The following is a 24,291-nucleotide window of genomic DNA, read 5'->3' as shown; positions in this document are numbered from 1 at the left end:
TATTAAATGTAACGCTTGTCAGTTACTATAGTAAAATGCAAAGCCCATGGAGCCCAAAAGCTCCTGTCTAATGTTGGAGGCGAATGATGGGATGGGACCATTGCTTTGAGCCAGGTGAAGCTGGGAGAAAGTAACATGGCACAATGATAATATAAGATGGTAATGGGGTTTATCTTTTATGCTTACACATTTATAGCCAAGGCAAATGTCACAATTAATATATATAATTTTACTTTTAAAAGCGGTATTGCAGGAGGTAATTGGCTTGAAAATTAAAGCGTAGTTTTGAGTTTAATTGCCATAATGAACTGTCTATACTTCTGTTATACACTATGTAAATAGTATGCAGTCTTGTCGATTTGCATCATCTTTACTACAGGACCAGAGAAAAACAAAGATACTGTATCCAAAACATGATGGTGGTACACAGTACTTTTTGGTGGTATTTCACTTTGATCTGTCGATGGTGCCGTCGACAGAGATACTCTGTAAAAATGTGCATGCATTTTTTTTCATAAAACAAAAGGGGCGAGATGGCATTGTGCAGTTCTCCGCCCGACCTGCAGGTGGCAGTGCTGCAAACGTTCGGCGGTGACGTCACCAGAGCGAGCCGTTGAACAGCATTGGCGGAAATTTTTGAAATCCAACAGAACCATCGGCGAACAACAGAAGAGTGAAAATTGTATCGTACAGTGAAGTAAATTTACCTCATATATGTGGTATGGTTAAATACATCTGAGTACATTTTATGCAAACCGAGGGGATCGTTCTTCAGCTGAAGTTTTATATCGAAGGTAAGTTAACGTTATATGTTATGAGGGAATTCTTGATTTCTTTATTTACCTCTTTAACTTACTTTGTTAACTGTAACGTTAGATTAGTTGTGTAACGTTAGTGTATTGTGGCTCAACAAAATTATACATTGAGCGTTCTTGGAGTATTGATAATGTCCCTGTTTTCTTACCTTACCGTCGTATTTGACGTGAAAGGAAACCACAGCTACACATTTATATTTGACTTATATATTATCATACATATACTACAGGTAGTTAAGCATAAACGGGGTTTAGCATAATTTTGTAGGCAGTGTATCTAAACAATTTGTTGACGTTTACATGTATGTTATTGGTTGTACTACCAGTCAATTGTCTGGACACACCTCCTCGTTCTCTATTACAAGATTAATGTTATTCTTACTAATACAATGTCAAAAATAAAGTAGTCAAATCACCTACAAAGTTACACATAACTCTTCATTCAGCCTGCTTCATGAAGTGCATTGTGGGATGACTTTTAAAGCATGCAGAAATGTATGCTGAACACTGGATGTGTTTTGTTATTTATCTGGTTGATTTTCATTCATTAAAAAAAACTACACAACCGAAAATAGAAACCGAAAATCGTTTTTATCCATACTTTTATCAGGCACTTTTTGAAATAAACGTAATGGCTCATATTGACAGTTATGTTGCTGAATTATTTACAATTTGTGTGCATTGATTGATATCAATAATCATGTTTTTTAATAGGACAGTCATTGTCAACACCAATGTTTTGCAACAACTTTTCTGATCTGTCTGGTGTGTGTGTGTTTAAAAGGTCAAGATGAGCCGGAGACCCAGCAGCAGATATTCCGAGATGCCTATGCGTGTGACGGACAGCAGAATGAGTCTGGTCAACGCCACACCTCAAAAGTACAATACTTGTTTTAAATAAATCATGGTACTTGTGTTTTGTGGCCATGTCTAACATCTTCACTTGAATTTCAATACAGTAAGGACAATGTCTTTGGCAAGCTGAACATACCTAAACCTCAGTCCAGCACGTCTGAGAGACGAACTAGCTTTTTCGGAAAGTGAGTGTGGAAACGCATGTCAAGTTCAGTTTGATGATTGTTTCGTATCTCACAAAGTACATTAATCCGTGTTGTGTAACACAACTGTGTTTACTTGTCTCTTTCCACAGAGGCATTGGGGCAGGTGGCCAGAGGACCAGCATGTTTGGGGCATATGGGGGCCCAGAGAAGATGAAAGACCCCAGTCCCTTACATGACAAAGCTTTTGTCCAGCAGTGTATTAAGCAGCTTTGTGAAGTATGCCTGATTTTTGTTGTTTAAATTACTTTGGAGGTAGTTTTGTTGGCTGTAGACAAGATTACAAAAGCTCAGATTACTTGTGCTTAGATCTATAAAGGTCCATTTGTTGGTCCAAAAAATGGTTTTCACTTAATTCATTTTTTTACATGATTTTTTTTCTAGTTCCTGGCAGAGCGGGGCTTCCCAGGCAGCATCACAGGAAAGGCTCTCCAGTCACCATCCACAAAAGAGTTTTTAAAGATATACGAGTTCATCTACACTTTTCTGGAGCCCTCTTTTCAGATGCCTACTGCCAAGGTTGAAGAGGAGATCCCGAGGATGCTCAAAGATCTGGGGTAAAAGCAATGAGAAACAATATGACACGTTTTTTTAATTAGTTCTTATGAGTTCAAGTAGAATCCAGTAATATGTGCGCTAATTTTGTAAACCAACAAATGGTAGTCTTAATCACTAAAAGCTTGCGGTATTGTTTCAGATACCCGTTCGCACTGTCAAAAAGCTCCATGTACTCCATTGGTGCTCCTCACACGTGGCCTCAGGCTCTCGGGGCTCTTATCTGGCTCATCGACACAGTCAAGGTAACACATATACCGATAGAACCGTTGCAGGTTAATATACAGTATATGGCTACTTTCAATGCACAAAAATGAAAATCTTTCATTGTTTACATTGCCATATCAAACATGTATGACATGCGTCTGTATTATTTAGAAAAAAATTGACAATATTGGCTTCTGTTGACTTCCATTGTATAGACACAAAATTCCTAAAACATTGCTCAAATGATGTGTTTTGCTGACGAAAGAATCATACACTGGTTTTGAATATATGATGACAGAGGTCATACACTCAATAATAGTGGTACTGTATGATATAACACAGTTTTGTTCTTGCAGCTGTTCAGTGGTTTGAGAGAGCAGGGTCTGCTGTTCTCTGACTTCTCAGATGAACTTTGTGATCTAGAGGAAGGGGCAGAATACAACAAGGTATCGTAGGCAGATGAAACGTCTAGTAAACATTTTGGTGGTTGAAAAGCAATTTTGTAGACATCAAATTTTTGTTAAAGTTGTAACCTGTGCGTTACCTCCGTAGCTTTTCATTGACTACTGCTCAGACACCTACAACAAGTTCATGCATGGAGCAGATACGTTTGAGGATGAAGAAGACGACTATCTTAATAAACTAAGTAAGTCAGAGCATCGTGTTAGTAGCAGAACATATACTGATACAAATGAATAGCTTGAACGCACAGTAACTCACTTTGTGAATACAAATGTCTGCCAAATGCGTGAATTTGACCTTCATGAGGAGTATGAGTTTAGTGACGTTTATCTGTGTTTCGTCTTCTCAGAGAGACTGTATAATGTGGATGAGGCGCTATTACACTCTCAGCAAGAGAAACATGAGATGCTGATGGAGCACGTGGAGAGGCTCGAGAGAGAAAGCCAAACCGTGAGTCTTCATGCATTTCTGATTTCTATTCGATAGTGAAATGTTTGTTTTGCACAGGTTTGCTTAAGTGGCAAATCAACACGGTACCTAATATTTTGAGTTTGTTACAAAATGACCAGAAATGTTATTAGAATAAAAAACATACACAACAATTTTTCTTTTTTTCGATAAGTCACTGCACAAAACACTTATAATTTGCATACATTGATGTCTGTCTGACAATTATTAGTAGGGATATAACAATTCACTCAGCTTGCGATGTGATTCACGATACGATCTATTTCCACAAAGTGAGTTGAGACAATTTAAAAACGAAAAACTGCCCTTTTATTAGTGCTGCACATTTCTTTGTAAAATAAAAATAACTTGCGTCAAATAACAAAACTAAACTGCAATTTCAAAACAAATTCCAAGTCAAATAAAAATGAATAATTCAAAAGTCTCTTCAAAATAAACAACTAAGACTTTTCTTGATTTTTTTACATTCAAGAAATATCAGCAATATCCACATTTTCCAAGTTTGCTGTAAACACAGCGGCCCCTGCTGTTCAAAACATGTATTGCGATTCAAATAACATCTCATCCGGCTTGAATCGTCACATATAATCGATTTTCTACCGGCTCATTGTTACATACTTAATTATTAGGCCTAGCTGATGTGTATTATCTAGGGATGTAACGATTCACTCACGATGCGATGCGATTCACGATTCTGATCTCACGATGCGATTTACTCACGGTTTATTTTTGCAGAATGAGTTGAAACAAATTAGAAATGAACTTCCCTTGCATTATTTCTTAAATGCTTCACGTTTCTTTGTATAATAAAATTATGTTTTATTTCAAATAACAAAACTAAACTGCAATTTTATAACAAATTAATAATAGAAAAAGTCTTTTTAATATAAACAAACTAATACTGTCTTTGCCTTTCTTGGATTTTTTTGCATTTAAGAAATATCAGCATGTCCACGTTTAGATTTGCAGTGAACATGGCGGCCCCTGCTGTTCAAAAAATGTATTGCGATTCAGTTCACACCTCAACCGATTTGAATCGTCACACATTATAATCGATTTTCAACCTTCTCACGGTGAATCGTCACATCCCTAGTATTATCATACTAACGCTAGCTCTGTGTGTGTTGTGAAAGGATCGTTTGGTAGGAAAGAGGACCGAGAAGCTTCGATTACAGGCTGATCTGCAGAAGCTGCAGAATTACCGCTGTACTCTAGAGGCTCACAAAGCCGGACTGGAGAAAAAAGCTACAGGACTGGCTGAGGAGCTGGAGGCTGCTGGTGAGACTCACCTTCATTAGAAACGTGTTATACAAGAGACACGCATGTCACTGTCCAAAAGGTGAAATATGAATCTCTGTTTTCTGTACAGAGGTGCAGTTGGACGGTCTAAAGCAGGAGAGGACGAGACTGCAGCACATCCTGGAGAATCAGAAGTTCACTCCCGCTGATATTGAGCGGATTAACCGAGAGAGGAATGAACTGCAGCAGACTGTTACCGGTCTAAACCAGAGCCTAGAGGAGGCGGAGCAGCTGGTGTGGAACGAGGAGGTCAACTTATCCAAAACCAAAGAGAAGGTCTGGATTTGACTTCAAATCAGTATCTCACATAGCTGGTTTTCTGATTACCATTGTAAAATGTGGAGTTCTTGCAATACCCCTCATGAAACTCGATTTATCATATCAATTTTATACATTATACGCATTGTTAGTTAAACATTTTGCGATGTTTGACATTTGTTTCAGGCAGAATTGAAGGTCACTGAATATAACAAACTGGGTCGTAAACTGAAGCTCATCCCTCAGTCAGCAGAGAACGCCTGCGGTCATGACTTTGAGATCAGAACCGACTATAGTGCCACCACCATCACACAGTACAAGACACAGATACAGGTACAGACACTGCAACCCTCCATAACCATGAAGACTATTAAAGGGATATTTCACCCATAAATGAAAATTCGGTCATCATTTACTTATCCCTTGTCATTTCAACCCTTTATGACTTTCTTTCTTCTGCAGAACACAAAAGAAGATATTTTGAAGAAAGTTGGTAACTGAACAGCACTGGACCCCATTCACTTCTATTGTATGGACACAAAACCAATGCAAGTGAACGGGGGCCAGTTAACAACATTCTTCGAAATATCTTCTTTTGTGTTCTGCAGAAGAAAGAAAGTCACACAGGTTTGAAATGACAAGAGGGTGAGTAAATGATGACAGAATTTTCATTTTTGGGTGAACTATCACTTTAATACAGGCTTTATTCGTTTATTTATCTCGTCTTTAGAATCCTCTGAAGAACATGTTGGTTGACGTGGAGGACGAGTGCAGCAGACTCACTAATGTGAGGCTGAGTTTGGAAGAGGCTGTTGAACAGGTATGTTCCAAGTGATTCTACTTCTTTTGCCCTGCAGGCCTTACATGTAAAAATCTTTTCAATCAGAAATGAGCTTACATTCCAAACATGAGTTAATAAAAATGACAATGTTATTGTACCAAGAAACATTCTACAATGCTGAAAGCGAGACGTTCGGCATTTTTTAAATTCTCCATCTGTTAACAGGTGAAGTCCAACATCTTTGATAAGGAGAATGACCTCAAACAGCTCAAGGAACAGATCCGCAGAGTCGACCTGCAGCTGGAACACGAAATGCAGGTAACATTCAGCAGTATGCGATATTCTAAATGAATTCACAAGATTTTCAAATGTATGTGGTTTTTAAAGACCGTTTTTAGAGGTGTACATGTGGTGTTGTGTGTAGGAAATGGCCCAGGAGGAAGAGAAGTGGGCAGCCGAGGTGGATTCTGCTGAAAATCACAAGAAGCGTCTGGAGGTGAAAGTAACGCAGGGATGTGAGCAGGCTGAGGAGGAACTCAAAGCTGCCCAAAAACAGTGAGCATATCTCCCGTCATCCGTCTGCTTCATTTCCACTTCGTTCTTCTCAATACACGTCTGAACTCCATCAGGTATCACCTCGTCGTGCAGGAGACCAGTGAAGAGAACCGCATGGTCTTCAAAACTCTGACGGACATCATCACCTCCGCAGTAAACCACCTGTGTGCTGTTGAAGTATGAGATGGTTTTGCATACTTTTTACATTTTTGTATATTTGTTTCCCATGTTTGTAAAGCAGTTGTGAGCAGTTACGTTTTTCTCATGTAGAAGCAGTGCAACGAGCAGCTGAAAAGGTTCGATAAGATGAAAGACGTTATCCGAGAGGATGAGGCTGACCTGGTAAAGCTGACTGATCTAGTGGAAAACTTCATGAACAAAGCCAACAGCTTTTAAAGCCTGACACGTATGATTTGTAAATATTTAAAAGTTGTTAAACTAATGTCAAATTCTGGCATAATGGGGTAATGGAAAGATTTTGCTGTAGAGAAACATTCTTTGTATTTATCCTGTATTTACATGTTTGATTACAAAAAATAAATTTGTTTTGAAATATATGTAGATTTTCTTATGTTTGGTTACACTTCATACATTACTAGTTTACATATTTTGCTAGTTAGGTTTTACTCAGCCTAAATAAAATAATTGTTTATATTACATGGATTTTATGAACAAACTGACTGAAATAACTCAAATCGATATACAAAACTGCCACTTTTGACACATATATATATATATATTTTTTTTTTTTTTATCACAACATGTAGCTTTAAATATGTGTACATACTGTGAATAGCACATAATAGTTTTTAATTGAATTATATACGTATAACTGGCAAAACTGGAAGGTTATAGTACTTATGCTGTTTTGGGGCTTTTTACAAGCCATTTTAAACTTTACCCTTTAAATAAAATGGTCTTTTAAAAACCCTGGTGTTTGGGAGTTATATATTATTTAAAAAAAGTAAAACAAACAATAGCTTTGCTCAACACTGTTGTCAATAACAACAGAACTTTGTCTAATTTTAGGCCCGGTTTCACAGACGAGGTTTAAGACTAGTCCCAGACTCAAATGAATGTGTGACCGGTCTTAACTCAATATAACTTATCCAGACATGTCTTAAAATGTATCCGTGCCATTGTTTTGTCTCAAGATGCACACCAGTAACGTATTCTTCTAAGGCATTTTCATAAAAGCGGCATAAATATCTTTATTCAACTAGGCATAGTGCTGGCTTAAGCTAAGCCGTGTCTGTGAAACCAGGCCTTAAAGTTTAAATTCACCGAAAGGTTGACGGACAAGCCGCCCGTCGAAGGCGGAACTATAATGAAGCGCCCCGTGTTTCCGACGGAAGAGTGACGGGACGGACACAGAGGAACATCATGGAGGGAGATTTGACTTGTTTTGTGTAGAAACTGGAGCGAACTTTTAAATATCAGCACACAGCTTCACGATGGAGACCGATAAAGACATCCAGACAACTCAGAGAGGATTCCACTGTAATATCTGCGATGTAAACATACCCAACAGTGAGTTTAATACATGAACTGCAAATATCAGCGCTGACGTACGTTACACACGTTTCTATCGAAAGAGTTTCGCTTAGCCATTATACAGCTATGATTTTTAGGTCATGTAACATAGAAATAACATGCTATGAAAATACTAATAGCAGAATGGAACATTGTAAAATGAATAAATATTCGTAAATATGACAATTACTATTAGGTAATGTATACTATCCGTATACTATCATCACTGTACAAACACTACTTGACATTTTCCATTAAAAAATGCTCTGAAATCACTTATGCATGTTTTTTGCGTGCACATTCGTGTTAGAACCGAGTCTGGAGGATCACGTCAAAGGGAAGAAGCACCAGCATCTTGTGCGGCTCAGATCTCAGAGGAAAGCTCAGGAGGAAAACAGTGTGTTTGTGAGCGGATTTAACCCAGACACGTCTCAGATTGATCTGAAGGAGTATTTCACACAGTTTGGACCGGTGACAGATGTGATCATGGACAAGCAGAAGGTTCGGGTGCAGACTATCTTTGGCTAACTGAAATATTTGTTCCCAGTGGTTGTCATTTACTTGTCTCTTCTTAGGAGAATACTAAAAAACTGCCATCAATTTGTAATGTTTCTGAACGTCACTATTACATTTTATAATTACCCCAAAATCAAACGTTGTTCACGCCAAACATACGTTATCATGTCTGTCAAACACCTTGGCTGTTGTTTGGAATATTAGAACTAAAAATATTGACACTGGGCATCATTTACTTCATTAAAAGGGACTTCCAAAAGTGTTTCAGCCCGCTACCCCCAAAATAACAGTGCTAGGGACTCGAGACCCCCACTATCCTCGGAGGTGGGTAACGTATACAAACATTGCGCTTTTTAGGTCTATCCAATGAGCGCGCATAATGACAACACAAAAGAACACAGTCTACCATAAAATAAAATGACATGTATATATATATATATATACATATTATATTACTTGTTGCTATACATAAACCGTGAACTATTACTACAGATGGTCAAACTTCATCAAACTGATTTGAGTTCTGATGCATGTCCTCTTTATGCAAACGCTGGTGTTGTACTGAATTTCGACTCCCTGTGAGATTTTGACTCCCCTACTTCTGATTGGTTCATTCACTTAGGATGCTGCTTTGGGTCCCTATCTCTGAAGCCCGCTCCCACACCTAATCCTAACCGTAGGGGAAAACGGGGAGTCATAATCTCACAGGGAGACAAATTGGCCTCTGTTCGTAGCCTACCTGAGGACTGTAGCCTTTGTGACTGCAGCGCTTCTCGGCCCTCCTCCGCCGGCCTCCCTGCGTTGTCTTTGGTCGATATGAAACAACGTTTCATTTCGACCCCCCCCCCCAAAAAAAAAAACTAAATTTAAAGCCCAATAAATAATCTGCGTGCACATATGGGAATGTTTAACGTGGTGCACCGAACCTAATGCGGTTGCTAATGTGACGTAATCACCTCAGTGGTCACAATCGAGGGGGAGGAAATTCCAAAGGCTGATGGCTTTTTATTTGCATGGTTTTATTTTGAACTTAACTAATATTTGTATGTTTTGTTACACTTATTGATTAAATATGATATTCCTAATAATAAAAAATGATTTCTGGAAATCATCTTGCGACTCCACCTTCACGGCCTTGCGACCCCCCCAAACCCCCCGGGGGTCCCAACCCCTACTTTGGGAACCCCTGGTATAAATTACCTTATTATTATACATGTGTAGCTTGTTTCTAATCTATCAGTAACAAAAAGCTTCTCTATGTTGAGATTTATGTATGTGTCCCAGTGTTGTACTTTGAGCCGATGGTGGTGGTGTTAATACGAGATGTTGTTCTTTGTAGGGTGTGTTTGCAATCGTTGAGTTCTCCAAGCCGGATGATGCTCAGACAGCTCTGGCACAGCTTCAGCATCAGTTCAGTGGACTCAAGCTCCGCGTGAAGCCCAGAGAGAAGAAAGATTTCAAACTGGCCAGCAGAGGGAAACAAGACTCCAAACATCAGATCAGCCTGGACAAACTCAACTTCGAGCTCTGCAAGGCTGCATCTGTAAGAGACACAGCATCAACATACGTACCCATTAAAGCAGTTTAGAGGCTTAAATGAATACTTGCGTTTTGTTAACAGGTCAATGAGCAGTTCCAGGCAGTGATGGAGAGTTTCGAGCTGAAGGACAACGAGAAGAAAGTGAGAGATCTTCTGGTTCAGCTGCTACAGGAAGTCTTTGCAGAATTCTTTCCAGGTCTGTCAGAAAATACAACATGAACCAGATATCTACAGGGATCGATTCAAAACTTGATTGTTATATCCCTAAATGAATGTAAGGAAATATTTGAAAAAGCAGGTTCAAAACAATGGTCTTGATCTTTCTTTCTGTTTGTGATGTTTTGCAGATTGCCTTATCGTGCCGTTCGGCTCCTCTGTGAACACGTTCGGAATTCACTCCTGTGACCTCGATCTGTTTCTGGACCTTGAGAACACCAAAGTCTTTCAAGCTCGTGCGAAGTCATCCGATCAGGTGCGTTAGCAGTCAACCTGTGACCTCAAACCTCAATGAAACCAAGTATTCATGTCGGATTTCTAAACGCTGTTCCTGGTGTTTTCCAGCAGGCCGGAGAGAATCCGTCTGAGGACAGCCGCTCCGAGGACTCCATTCTGTCCGACATAGATCTGTCCTCAGCCACTCCTGTGGAAATTTTGGACCTGGTAGCCGCCATTTTGAGGAAGTGCGTTCCAGGTGTGCACAAAGTACAGACGCTCGCCTCAGCTCGACTTCCCGTTGTCAAGTTCAGTCATCGAGAGCTCAACCTTCAAGGAGACATCACCATCAACAACAGGTTGAAACCCGTTGCTTTTGGATGTATTTTGAAATCCCATGCAATCTTAAACCTCTCTGTTTCTGCTCCAGATTGGCAGTGAGAAACACTCGATTTCTGCAGTTGTGCTCTGGCATCGACTCCAGGCTGCGTCCTCTAGTCTTCACCGTCCGGTTATGGGCCAAACAGAAACAGTTAGCAGGTGAATAAGCTGTGAATTGTGCGAACACATTCTGTGTATTGAACATGGTGTCTCGTTTTAGAATTATTACATTTTAGCTTTTATGAATTGAAATGATGTGATTCATTCACAAGAAATTGAATGAAACGAAAGAGGCAAAAACGAACAAAAATCGTGATTATGATGAGTTTTTGTGGGAAATGTCAGTTTGACATCATGTGACTTGAACTTATTGTAAAGAGAAGTGTGCAAAGTAACCTGCAAATTAGTTTCGAGCAGATACGATCAAATAAAAGCTAGAATGATGGACTGCAGCTCTAAGGTTTAAATCTAAACATATCTTTTATTATATAAAATTACAGTAGGTCACTGTAGCTGAACATTTCATAATTAGTTTAATTCAATTCTTTTTATGTGTAATGTCACAGGAAACTCATCCGGCCCTGGACCGTTGTTGAACAATTACGCTCTTACCCTGCTGGTGATCTTCTACCTCCAGAATCGAGATCCTCCTGTTCTGCCGTCTGTGAATAAACTCAAGCGCATGGCTTGTGCGTATAGAACCACTGTTTATTTCACTTGTTTATTTTGGTCACTCATGGAAGAATGTTTTATTAAAGGGAATCAATAAACTGGGCACCTGCCACAAGAACATTAAAGGTGTGTTAGAAGTATTAACGCTTGTTCTTGTTTGTGCAGGTGAGGAAGAGGAGTGTATTATTGAGGAGTGGGACTGTACTTTCCCAAGTCAACCTATTAGTGTTCCACCCAGCAAAAACACCGAAGACCTTTGTAAGAACCACCACACATACTCTCTGTTCTTTTCAGTTGACTTAAGTGACATGTTTCCTGTTTAAAACCCTAGTGAGCTGCCTTCCTAGAGGGCATCATACTGTAGGCACTCTTCCAACACAACTGGCACTAAAACATTTTTGTACAAAATGTATTTTGTGTCCAGTTTTTTGAGGAATTTCCTCAAGGTTTAAACCATTTTTGGTATTTACTCGCCCTTCTGTCATTGACATGACCAAAGAAGATATTTTGAAGATTGTTTATTTTTAATCAAGCAAATTGAACCACATTGATTATTGTATTAACATAACCGTTGAGACATTTCTCAAAATATCTTCTGTTGTGTTCCACAGAATAGAGTCATGTACAACCTTGACATGAGGATGAATAAATAAGGACGGACTTTGCATTGTTGGGGGTTTATCCCTTCAACATGGCAAAACTTGACACTCTTTGCCTTGAACAAAAAAGTCGTTTCCATTGCTGTTACGATTGGATCATTGATGCTGAGTTATTATGGTCTCCCTGTAACCTTCTCCATATCTCCTCCCTCAGGCACACTGCTTTTCGGTTTCTTCGCCTTCTACTCCAAGTTTGATTTCTCTGCTTCGGTGGTGTCTCTGAGAGATGGTCGAGCACTGCCTATCACTGACTTCCTCCACAGAGACAAGGAAGAAGTAGCCACAGCCGAAGCCTCTAGTCCCAAACCGAAGCGTTCCTCTGCCCCTAAACTGGGTCCTGTGAACGTCTTGGATCCTTTTGAGCTCAGTCACAACGTGGCCGGAAACCTTAATGAGCGAACTCAAATGAACTTTAAGAGAGAATGCAGCGAGGCCGAGAAATACTGCCGCAGTTTACAATACCAGCGCAAATCGGCCAAAGGCAAGTCGTGGGGTCTCGTGCGTCTGTTTGCACCTCCGAGTGAAGCCGGACCCCGTTCGCACGCCGGGACTGAGAAGATCATGGAGGTCAGCATCCCGTTCAAGGCAGATGTTTTGCCGGGACCCTTATGTTCCCAACTGGCAGGGGCAGGGGAGGCTTTTAGAGGTCTCTGGTTTGCAAAGGTTTGCTCCGCCGTGTACACGGTGTTTAACGATATTTTAAAATGCTCACCCTCAGAGCCAAGTCAAGATACTGTCACCGCTCAAAGTCAAGAAAAAGATGGAAATGAAACTGAGGTGAATAATAACCAAAGCATGCAAGATATTGATCCTCAAACCACAGGGCAATCGGCTAAGAAGAGACCTCTTGCAACAGATGACGGTCCATCCACGTCCACCTGTACACAAGCTAAAAGACGGAGACTGGATTCTCATGTGGAGCACCCGGAGCCGGTCCACTGGAGCTGGACACAAACACGTCACGTTTGGGCGGGCCGACGGAAGGTCCGGAGGGATCTTTTGAAGACGAGCGACGAGACCTCCAAACCTGAAGGGGGCTGCGTTGACATCGAGAGCAGGGTGACGCAGAGAATCGTGGAGAACGAGCAGGAAGTGCAGGATTTGCTGGAATTTAAGGTGGATGCAGAAGTTGTGGGCGGTAGCGAAAATACCAAAGTTAACCTGCGGTTTAAGCCCAGCCAGGATAAAGCAGCGCTCTTTCAAGACTTCTTCCATTTTTTAGAGTCCTTCCTGCCCAAGATGACAGAAACCCTTTTAGGGAAGACGGAGAGTGTTATGGAGGTGTCATGAAAAGTAAAAGTAGTTGAATTATCTGTGTTGATTTACATTTTCAAGTAGGTATGACAAACAACACAAGTCGTTTTTTTTTTAGTTTAGAAAAAGTGTTTACACGCTTATTTTGTGTGGTTGGTTAAAACTTGTTTTTCTTTTTCTCCTCTACAATGTTAATACAAAAAAACGTGAACCACATTAAAATGAAATTCTGAAATTAAAACTGAGATTTGAATATGTTAAGTAGATGGTTAAAAGGTTAGTTCAGCCAAAAATTAAAGAATGTTGGTAACCAAACAACATTCACCCCTATATGAACGCAGAACATTTCTCAAAATATCTTCTTTTGGGTTCCACAGAAGACTGAGTCGCAAGCTCTGAACGACGTGAAGCTGAATAAGATATAGGAATTAGGGATCAAGTACATCTAGTTGATTGTTATCACAAAATAATCCTATAATAACAGTGTGATCCGTGATCTTTTGTGATATTTGTGGATCTAAATTTACATGCTTATTACGTGGATTCGCGGATTCTTGTTAAATAAAGGATTACAGTTTATAGCTTTCCTTTTAGGTCTCTTAACTGTATATTTTATGTGGAAAATTGTTTTTTTTTTAACTTGGAGTAAAATATTGTTAAGAACTTATTAAAATGCAAGTCGCAATAAAATGTACGGTGAAAGGATTTAAAGGACTTTACCATAATTTCCTTGTGAAACTTCACATTTGATGATATTTCATTTAAATAATCACGTTTCTTATATTTGTTATAGCAGTTATTTACATTGGGGATATCTGAACGATTTTGTTTTTAAGGTTGTAGATGAGCTTCTCCACCCAATAAGGCATTAAAGGTTGAAGGTTCCCTGAGGGCTTCTATAATATTTCCAAAAGAGCATGTTTTGAGTTACGTGCATCACTCTCCATCAGTCTGGTGTTTCTGTGGTGGATTCCATGTGAGTACTGTGGACTGGCAATGTTATAAAGGCATGGGCTTAGATAAATGACTGCAATTACACAATGAGGCACAATGCTTCATTACAGCGGCGTGCTCCTTAGTCACAAATGAACATCAGCCGTCCTGTCTTATGTCGAGCACTGTGCATTGACAGATGCAGACAAGAGTAAATTACGATGCAAGACTCAAGTTATAATTCCAAATGTTAAGAGGAAATTTCAGAGTTCTAATTGAAATCTTCGGGAGAAGTGCAGGGATGCCGACCTGCAGAATGATTATTGAGGTTATAGAATGTGTCATTTGGTGATCATACAGTTGGGGACAAAAATATTAGCCCCCTTGGTAAATATGAGTGGCCAGTGTGTATTAGAGAAAAACATTCATTTCAGAATGTGATTTCCCCCTACTTTAAATTGTTTTACTTCAATGAATTTTTTTAATAAAAGATCAAAAGGAGAAACAATGCAGATTTATTTTCACAGCATTCTTTGCTCGTATTTACCAAGGGGGCTAATATTTTTGTCCCCTACTGTATATATTTTATATTTTGGTCTCTTAGTATTTATAGCAATTGTATTCGCTTGTATTTTTCCTACTTTTGAGCGAATGCCAGTCAAAGGATTTTGTGATTTCATATGAATCACTGAAATACCCTCTTAAAAACGGTTCCTGGAAGGTGTATCATCTCTGTCAAATCTAGTCTGGTCTGATTGAATTATATTTGGTTGGGTTCTGGCATTTTGGGGAGTTAACCAGTTTCCCGTCTCTGTCTGAGAGAACTGGAGCAGATCATGACACCATCCTGAGCATTTAAAGATTTTTATGATCAGTCACATTTTGATATATTCATCAAAAGGGGCAAATACTTCAATTAGTTTTATTGTAAATTATTCCAATGTAAGGATATATTTTTTACTTTGACAAGTTATGCCTCAAACAAACAATTCTCATCATTTGTCCATTCATTAGTGTCCGATGGTTGGGTCATTCTCACGAAAGCACTGAAACATCATGGCAGTAAAGATTTGAATGATCATTTAGTAACACAAAACTGATCATATTTTATAACATTCTCTTTGCACAACACTTATCACCTTCGGTCACCCCACCTCCTGTGCTTCAAATCAGTGAAGAGGATGTGTGTCTAGTCAAAAAAGGCCTTTTTTTGTCAAAAATTTGCTGTAAACTGTCAGCAAATGTTTTGAAAGTTTTTGAAATACCTTGTGTTTAGTGAACTATAAGGAAATGTGTTGATGCGAGTGTTTTTAAGAAATTAATGGTTGACGTCTTGAAACCAAGACATTGTGAGAATCACCCGGTTATGGATAACTGTCAGTGACACTGTACAATACATAGTTGTCATATTCTTTATTACACAAATTGTTTCAATAGATTTCACAGCTTTCCACAACTTCTCACAAAAATCTCCTCTCAATACCTCAACAGCTCTAGAGATGAAAAGGATTGCTGCTTTATTGACAGAAATCAGCAAAAAACATCAAATCAACTTTCAGTCAACTCTCTCTGAGTCTGGTTGAAACAAAGTGACGTGATCCAAATGAATAAAGATGTTGACCACATTTCCAGCTCATAATTCTTTAACAGCTTATTGACTCGAGACCAGACACAAAAGACACGTTTAAGCCATACATCTTTAATGACACATCGGGTGGTTAATTAAAGAATCCTCATTGAACAAGAAAAGAGTTACGTGTTCTTGTAACCTCAGGTCGACTCTCGTGGGAAATCATTCTGATTGTGGGACATTACATATAAGGAAGGGCATTATATTATTTATACTAGTATGCATAAAATAAGTACACTTTCTTGTTTTAAATTGTTGTTTTATTCCCATGGGAGATTGGAGATATGTCAATGAATCAGCTCCGCAACAATGTGTGTTTAGCGAGTCTCTTTATCTGAGACATGAAACATGTGAGACATATTAAAATCTACATGACTTGCCCAGATTTTCAGTCTGGACTTGTTGCAGAAAGTCTGTGCCAGTTTGCAGATTTGATCGGTTAGTGTGTTTCTATCTGAAACTTTCAAAAAGTCTGCAAGTGTATTATGTCTAGTTTAAAAAAAAACTCTGTTCAGATTTTAAAAGTCTTGTAGTGTATTCCAGCCATTAGTTGAAACTTCAATGTACAATGAACAAAACAAGGGCACTTATGTGTTTTAAAATATGTCATTACAAGCGATTTTAATTTTAGACAGCTCTAACATTTGTTTTAATCTAGTTTTAGGCCACAATATTTTAATAATGAATAATAGAATAGTGCAATTCACAATCCCTTTAATTCAGAGGCATTGTTTGGGTTACTGCATCATGATAGAGGAGATTTATTTCATAATATTCATTATATTATTTAGAAATGTAATTAAGCCAAAAACATATTCATTTATTCAATCTGGGAACATCAATTCTTTGGTGGGCTTTTTTTCTGAGGTTTTATTGCATAAAATGTATTAAAAAGTTCTAGTTTTCGTAAAATGTCACAAACTCTGTGGCCCCCCTGGATCTATCTTGGGGCCCCCCAGTTTGTTCTCAAACTGGGGGCCCCCAAGATGGATCCAGGGGGGCCACAGATTTTGTGGCATTTTATGCAATATAGAAATTTATCATAGATTTTATGCAATCAAACATCAGAAAAATGACACCACCAACCAAAATAATTGAGGTTCCAGCATTGTATAACTGAATGTTTTTGGTTTAATTAAAATTCTAAGTTTAAGATTATACGTCTTTATATGGGGGGCCGCAAAGCGATGCACTTAACACAAAGGGGGCCTTACAACGAAAAAGTTTGAGAACCACTGGTCTAAGCAATACAATTTCATTCTCTGCAAATGAAATTTCTAATAAAACAATTTCAAATTTTCTCTTACAGGGTACTTTAGAGTTGAGGTCAGCATTAACCATGTCAAATAAAGTAAAAAAAATATTTTAATGTAAATACCAGGGTTAAAAAGCCTACATTGCTGTTGATGCTCATATACTTAATATTTTACATATTTGACCTTTACATATAAAAAAAACACCTCAAAATATTTAATGCACTTAAACTGAAAATGGCCCATTTCTCTCTGAAGTCTCATTTCTAAACTGACATTTTTACCAGCAGTATTTATTTGGCTCTCTCGGATCATCGAATCGTTCTCGCTGTCGTCTCTCGGCGCTGAATGAGTTCATGTAAACACACTGAAGCCCTACTGCAGCACTCTGCTCACATCAGAGATGCAATAACACGCATGACAAGTCTGATAACAATCCCATGTTTCCCTCTGACTCCTGTAACGTCACCTCTGAGACAGGACGACAGCCATAAACGCCGGAAGTTTGCAGAATTTTGTGTGCGTAAATGGAAGGAAATTCTGTAGCGAAATTCAAATAATTGTACACTTGGAGGTTCATAAATGGCTTTTTTGTTTGTTTTTGACGTAAGCTTTTGATATCTGATTGGTGGCAGTGAATATCGCTCGGCATCTGTTAGCTGTGTCTTGTTTGTTATGACTTAATAGATTTTTGCTTTGCAAAGATTTAAGGATAGCTGAACAAAGTGGCTGTTTGTACAAGGACTTGAACTTTTTAAAAATCCAAATGAGTTCAATTAGAGGACAAATACACTAATACAAATTGTAAAATTGTATATTTGGTAACAGTTTGACATGTGTATACTTGTTTAAATTGTAGTGTGAATGTTTTGTTATTTTGAGTGCCCTGAAAAATATCTGCCCCACAAAAAGTGTTCCGTTCACAGTTGTTGAACAGAAATCCTACGTCATTGTATTGTCTGTTTCAAACGTTTCTGTTTGATGTGTACTCTATAAACCTTTCTTTCTTTTCTCAAACATACTTTTATGATTTTTCAGATAATTACATTTGATGCTGAGTGGAGCATGAACCCACTTTAACCTAAAATCGATCAAATTACGCCCGTCTCCACACCAGTAAAGTTTTCTCAGTATTGATCTAAAAATATATCACCATTGAGTTTTACATTAAAATACCAACATTCAAAATACACAACACTCAGATGAGAGTCATTCTGTTGACTTCATAAAGCACATTTCTTCTCCGCGCTCTCATCCGAACAGTAATGGCTCTATGGATGAACATTACAGTAGAGTCATCATAGCCCAATCATTTCATACCAGTCTTATCTAAAGTGGCTTTCTCGCTGTTTATTCGTGCTGATAAGCTGAAGTGCGCTATCAATATCTACTGTTTGTTGTTTCTCTTCATTGACTTTTATAGTTAGGGTCAGGCGACTCACAGAGAATTTTATAACAGAAGCCACGGAGGAAATGTTGTGTGTTATCACAAGAAAACAGTCTGCATCAACAGATGGCTTGTGACACATTAAAGGATGATTGACTCAGATCTTTATTAAGATCAAACAACTTTTTAAAAGGTTTGTTTTAAAGATCCCTTGTGACAACAGTAATGTACAGGCCGCACAGAGATGAATGCAGATTCCATATGCCTTTATGATCAGACGTGGCATAAAGATTTACACTTTAATCTGTTCTGCGTATATGTGTGCTCAGGGAGTTAGTGCCCGTACACACAAACATATTTCTTTTTGCTTGCTATAATGCGTTTTTAACATCTAAAACATAAAATGACATGTTTAATTATTGATAACTTAGTAGTTGACAAAGAATAATTGGAAACCAAGAACACTTAATGCAGATTTTAGATGCTTTTCAAGATCACATTTTTTCCATATTCATATTACAATGATTTAACAATTTGATTAACAGTATTTTGAATATTCCTAAAACTAAAAATTATTTTATCATTTACTTATCCTCGTGTCATTCCAAAAACCTGTTTTTATCTGCTGAACACAAAAGAAGATGTTTCGAATTTTGGTAACTAAACAGCCCTCATTGACTTTCATTGCATGATCAGAAAACCGCTATCTTCTTAAGTCTTATACAGATTTAGAAGGACATGAGGGCAAATATACAGTATGATGACTGGTTTAATTAAAATTTGGGGTATATAGACCAGTGGTTCTCAAATTTTTTCGTTGTAAGGCCCCCTTTGTGTTAAGTGCATCGCTTTGCGGCCCCCCATATAAAGACGTATAATCTTAAACTTAGAATTTTAATTAAACCAAAAACATTCAGTTATACAATGCTGGAACCTCAATTCTTTTGGTTGGTGGTGTCATTTTTCTGATGTTTGATTGCATAAAATCTATGATAAATTTCCATATTTCATAAAATGCCACAAAATCTGTGGCCCCCCTGGATCCATCTTGGGGCCCCCCAGGGGGCCACGGCCCCCAGTTTGAGAACCACTGATATAGACCATCCCTTTAATAGCACTACCCCTCCAATAGCATACAAGTGAGGAATTCTTTATTCATAACATATGGATGTAGAAAACAGAGACTAAATAATGCATGAATGTGACTTTGCAATTGCTTTTTCCAAGTCTGGTTTGCAATGTTTTCCAGAGAATTAAGCTATTGGTTGGTGTTTGTGATGTACAGTTTAGATGGTCTTATTTAAAACCCTTAAAGATTAATTCTACTGGCAGGGGATTCAGACAAGACCACACTATTGATTCACATTTCCTGCCTTCTTTACTGATCAATGATGTGTAATTAACTTTCTTGCTCTTTGCTTGCAGGGCCTTTATTCTGAATGAATTTCAGTTCAAGTCTTTTCATGATGTCTTCATCACTTTTCTGTCATCGTGTGAGACTGCACACTTTCACAGATAATTATCCACACAATCTAGTTTATCACGTCTTTTGTACGACTCGTTTAACAAATGTTCCGAAGACAATAGTGTTCTGACATTACCGTTTTCACTAATACTGTGGAAGTCTGATGAAAGTTAAGGCGTTTTTCTTCCTCTTTACGTGTCTGCACTATAAACTGTATGTCTGCACGAATCCGGCCCCTGCAGGCGCGAGGTTGACTCAGCTGCGCCATCTGCTGGATTCACTCTTCAACTAAATATACAGATCCGGTTTTTAATAGAAACACCTGTTCGTCTAGCTATTATGTAGCCTTATGTCAAATAAACTATTAGGCAACTATTAACCTACTTTAATATGTAAAAAAAAACATGCTGATAAACAATAGAAATGCTCGTGGTTTCTATTAAAAAATATATTTAGGAACCGTCAGCTGTTCTCTAAAACCAGGCCCGGTTCCTGCCAGGTGCAGAAGGGTGGGCTAGCAGGTATCCTGGTGGGCATATACCCCAACCATAGAAAAAATTTAAAAAACATTTAAAAAAATGTTTTTCCTTTCAATATGTTTTGGTAAAATGATCGGTTTTGTTTATTTCTGTGAACGTCTGACAACATTTTCCTCAAATTTCATATAAAATGTTGTTTTTATTTGCATTTATTTGCCAGAAAACAGGTCGAAACAACAGAAAAGACGATCTGCGTTTTTAAAACTGAAACATCTAAAAAAAGTTCATATTTAGTTTTAAACAACACAAAACTAATGTTTGTACATGTATTAGAAAAAGTAAAAAAGATGTTTTATGAAATAACCCTGCTTTTTAAACGAGTTTATCATCATGCTCTCAGTCTTTCATATTGCTGTAGGGTGACTTTCAACATATGACTTCAATACATGCAGTATTTGTACAAGTAATTGTGTGCGTTTGATTTTATTGATGTTTTACCAGTTTACAGGTTATATATCTGCTTTTATATATGAGGTCCGTGAGCGCGCAGCGCGCCTAAACTAAACTCGTTTGCACAGTGTTTCGCTACCACCTTCAGCATGAATTGGGATGTTTGAGATGGAGGGAGACAGATTTCTTTCTGAAGCGAGAGCTCCAGAAGATGGATTTTTCATTTATTCCTGACGGTCGATTGGTTAAAATCTAGCCTAAATATTGCAAGCAGAAAATAGCTGTTTGTTAATATTTCCGCTCGCGTGACGCGTCAATTCTTCTCCTTCACAAAATATGAGCTCCCGTTATAATAAATGAATCTGATTTTACTGCACAATTAATTTTACATGCTGTTTATAATAAACTCAAAGCAAGCGTGCAGTGTGCCTAAAATTCCTTTGCACATTATTTTGCTTCCACCAGCATCTCTGTTACAAACTTGTGAGTGAAGAGTGACGTTGCTTTCAACCAATTGAAAATACTGCAATTTTTGGTGTTATTTTATTATTCTCATTGGGTGGGCTCAGCCCCCAAGACAGACGTTTAGGTGGGCACAGCCCATCCCTGCCCATGCCTGGAGCCGGCCCTGTCTAAAACCATTATGAAATTTTATTTTATGTAGTGAATTTAATGATGCTTTATTGGTTCCACAAACAGTCCAACACATTACCAGAAGAGACCCACATAGACTATTACAGTTACCGAATACAATGCACAGGGCCGGCCCAAGCTTTTACGGGGCCCTGAGCAGAATTTTATTTTGGGGTCCCCCTGTGCCCCCAATACAATCGACTATTGTCAATGTTTGATTATTTGCACGTACAGTTTAAACCTAACACACCCAATTCTATCAGTTGTAGCTGTGTGTGGGATGTAGGAATGTCATAAAAACCAAAACACAAACCTTGCATTAAAGGCGGGGTAACCGATTTCCGAATTACGCTTTAAGACAACCGAGTCGGGCCGAGTACCAAAACAACCTTGTAGCCAATCATCAGTAAGGTGCACACACAGTGCACAGGACGGACATTAGCCGAGCCGAGCGCTGACGAAAGTGAAAGATGGGGGTAGGGGTGTTTGTTTTGGTGGTTTGAACCTCAACAACGGCTAAGAGAAATCGGACACCCCGCCTTTAAGTGTGATTGTCAAAACATTTGATAATTTAATTATTTGAGGGAACTCTCCATTTAAATTATGAGTACAGACCATACAAAGGTTGTGGAATTTATTGTTCAATGCATTTAACTATTTGCAAAGATCTTATTTTAAAAATAATTTTTATTTCAGTTTAACCACAACCTATAGACACCCTTTTAAAGCCAACAGGCTTTTTGCTGGCCGTTTAGCCAGTAATTTCCCAAATTTTGCAATAGGGGCTGGCTGCAGCCGATGGGGTGAGTGGAGCTCCACTCAAAAGCGGAAATATGTCACCTCCACTCGAAGCCCGAGCGGATATAGGTCACCTAATTCTGACCTCAACCCGGAAGTAATTTATGAAACGGCGCTGTTTTAATGTCAATAAATACTTGTAATGTTTTAATACTACAAAATTATTGTTTAAATGTTATTAAATACTTTTAATGTTACTAAATCCAGACATTGCTTCCAGGTTTGTATTTAGAAAGTAAACAGTATAATAGTTAGCAGTGAACAATAAATGAAACATAAAATAAATTATTTTTTATAAAAATGAAAAATGTGAACACAAATAATTTAGGAATTTTATATTTAAAGCAAAATAACATACAAAACAACCACAGTAAAATGTTGAATAATTTCCACAAATTAAGTATTAATTGATTTGAGTAAAAAACACAAACTATATTGACAAAACACATCAACTGCAAGTAACAGTAAATAACGATCAACGAACGTTCTTCTTCTTTTCTTTTAATGGCGGGTCGCAACCAACATGTTTAGGTGTATATCGCCACCTACGGTACCGGGGTGTGTAACATCAGGGTTTTCAGTACTCGGTGGATTATATAAAAAATCGGATTTTCTAAACCTGTATTTTATATCAGCTAACATTGGCGAGACATCAATATTGATCGTCAAAAATATATAAATCCATCGTGTTTATTCATCCTTTTTGCGTAGTTTCACGGAAACCATATGCGTTGTGCTTGCACTGCACGTTAAAACAGCGTCAGTCTGCAAGTAGTGTAGGGTTGCTTATATAAAATTACCCGAGTTAAAGTTCGAACTTCGGAGAGCTCAGCGACGCCATTGCCCCCTCTTTATATATTGAGTGGAGGTGACGTATTTCCTGTTCGAGATTGGAGCTCCACTTGCCCCATCGGCTGCAGCTAGACCCCTCTCAAATTTTGACAAACACCATAGGAAGAATTGTGGGTACAGCCTCACGTGAGAAAATTCATGTGTGTCGTGAATTATCACAAAACGCTGTAATTGAATGTGCTCTTGGGGACCCCCTAGTGGCGGCGAGGCTCTAAGCAGCCTAAACATAAAATAAATTATTTTTTATAAAAATGAAAAATGTGAACACAAATAATTTAGGAATTTTATATTTAAAGCAAAATAACATACAAAACAACCACAGTAAAATGTTGAATAATTTCCACAAATTAAGTATTAATTGATTTGAGTAAAAAACACAAACTATATTGACAAAACACATCAACTGCAAGTAACAGTAAATAACGATCAACGAACGTTCTTCTTCTTTTCTTTTAATGGCGGGTCGCAACCAACATGTTTAGGTGTATATCGCCACCTACGGTACCGGGGTGTGTAACATCAGGGTTTTCAGTACTCGGTGGATTATATAAAAAATCGGATTTTCTAAACCTGTATTTTATATCAGCTAACATTGGCGAGACATCAATATTGATCGTCAAAAATATATAAATCCATCGTGTTTATTCATCCTTTTTGCGTAGTTTCACGGAAACCATATGCGTTGTGCTTGCACTGCACGTTAAAACAGCGTCAGTCTGCAAGTAGTGTAGGGTTGCTTATATAAAATTACCCGAGTTAAAGTTCGAACTTCGGAGAGCTCAGCGACGCCATTGCCCCCTCTTTATATATTGAGTGGAGGTGACGTATTTCCTGTTCGAGATTGGAGCTCCACTTGCCCCATCGGCTGCAGCTAGACCCCTCTCAAATTTTGACAAACACCATAGGAAGAATTGTGGGTACAGCCTCACGTGAGAAAATTCATGTGTGTCGTGAATTATCACAAAA

General features: G+C 38.3%; 2 protein-coding genes across 3 annotated transcripts; both read left to right on the top strand.

The window, feature by feature from the left end:
• Positions 1-633: 633 nt before the first annotated feature.
• On the top strand, positions 634-6,999 carry ndc80 (NDC80 kinetochore complex component). Its single transcript, XM_057358891.1, has 17 exons — positions 634-794; positions 1,600-1,694; positions 1,775-1,855; positions 1,966-2,092; positions 2,258-2,430; positions 2,571-2,673; positions 2,992-3,081; positions 3,188-3,281; positions 3,447-3,547; positions 4,699-4,843; positions 4,935-5,140; positions 5,309-5,455; positions 5,853-5,942; positions 6,129-6,221; positions 6,328-6,458; positions 6,533-6,635; positions 6,729-6,999. The coding sequence occupies exons 2-17, from the start codon at positions 1,606-1,608 to the stop codon at positions 6,852-6,854; spliced, it is 1,899 nt and encodes a 632-aa protein (XP_057214874.1). The 5' UTR covers positions 634-794; positions 1,600-1,605; the 3' UTR covers positions 6,855-6,999.
• An 826-nt stretch (positions 7,000-7,825) lies between these two features.
• On the top strand, positions 7,826-14,552 carry tut1 (terminal uridylyl transferase 1, U6 snRNA-specific). Of its 2 annotated transcripts, none has more exons than XM_057358485.1 (10): positions 7,826-7,988; positions 8,302-8,492; positions 9,847-10,050; positions 10,129-10,243; positions 10,395-10,519; positions 10,612-10,838; positions 10,910-11,019; positions 11,427-11,549; positions 11,698-11,790; positions 12,346-14,552. In XM_057358485.1, the coding sequence occupies exons 1-10, from the start codon at positions 7,913-7,915 to the stop codon at positions 13,479-13,481; spliced, it is 2,400 nt and encodes a 799-aa protein (XP_057214468.1). In that variant the 5' UTR covers positions 7,826-7,912; the 3' UTR covers positions 13,482-14,552. The 2 variants fall into 2 exon arrangements, with proteins under 2 accessions (XP_057214468.1, XP_057214466.1); XM_057358483.1 differs by having other exon boundaries at positions 10,609-10,838.
• The last annotated feature ends 9,739 nt before the right edge of the window (positions 14,553-24,291 follow it).

The sequence above is a fragment of the Triplophysa rosa genome, linkage group LG18, assembly GCF_024868665.1.
Source record: "Triplophysa rosa linkage group LG18, Trosa_1v2, whole genome shotgun sequence".
In the NCBI taxonomy this organism is placed as follows: Eukaryota; Metazoa; Chordata; class Actinopteri; order Cypriniformes; family Nemacheilidae; genus Triplophysa; species Triplophysa rosa.
The sequence above is the reverse complement of the archived record's forward strand: the minus strand, read 5'-3'. Positions and strand labels throughout refer to the sequence as shown.

Excerpts from the sequence above, each read along its gene's own strand:
- ndc80 (XM_057358891.1), top strand. The coding sequence starts at position 1,606 with ATGAGCCGGAGACCCAGCAGCAGATATTCCGAGATGCCTATGCGTGTG. Across the intron at positions 3,548-4,698 it reads TCGAGAGAGAAAGCCAAACC|GATCGTTTGGTAGGAAAGAG; the intron begins GTGAGTCTTCAT and ends GTGTTGTGAAAG. Across the intron at positions 6,222-6,327 it reads AGCTGGAACACGAAATGCAG|GAAATGGCCCAGGAGGAAGA; the intron begins GTAACATTCAGC and ends TGTTGTGTGTAG.
- tut1 (XM_057358483.1), top strand. The coding sequence starts at position 7,913 with ATGGAGACCGATAAAGACATCCAGACAACTCAGAGAGGATTCCACTGT. Across the intron at positions 11,550-11,697 it reads TAAACTCAAGCGCATGGCTT|GTGAGGAAGAGGAGTGTATT; the intron begins GTGCGTATAGAA and ends TTGTTTGTGCAG. Across the intron at positions 11,791-12,345 it reads CAAAAACACCGAAGACCTTT|GCACACTGCTTTTCGGTTTC; the intron begins GTAAGAACCACC and ends CTCCTCCCTCAG.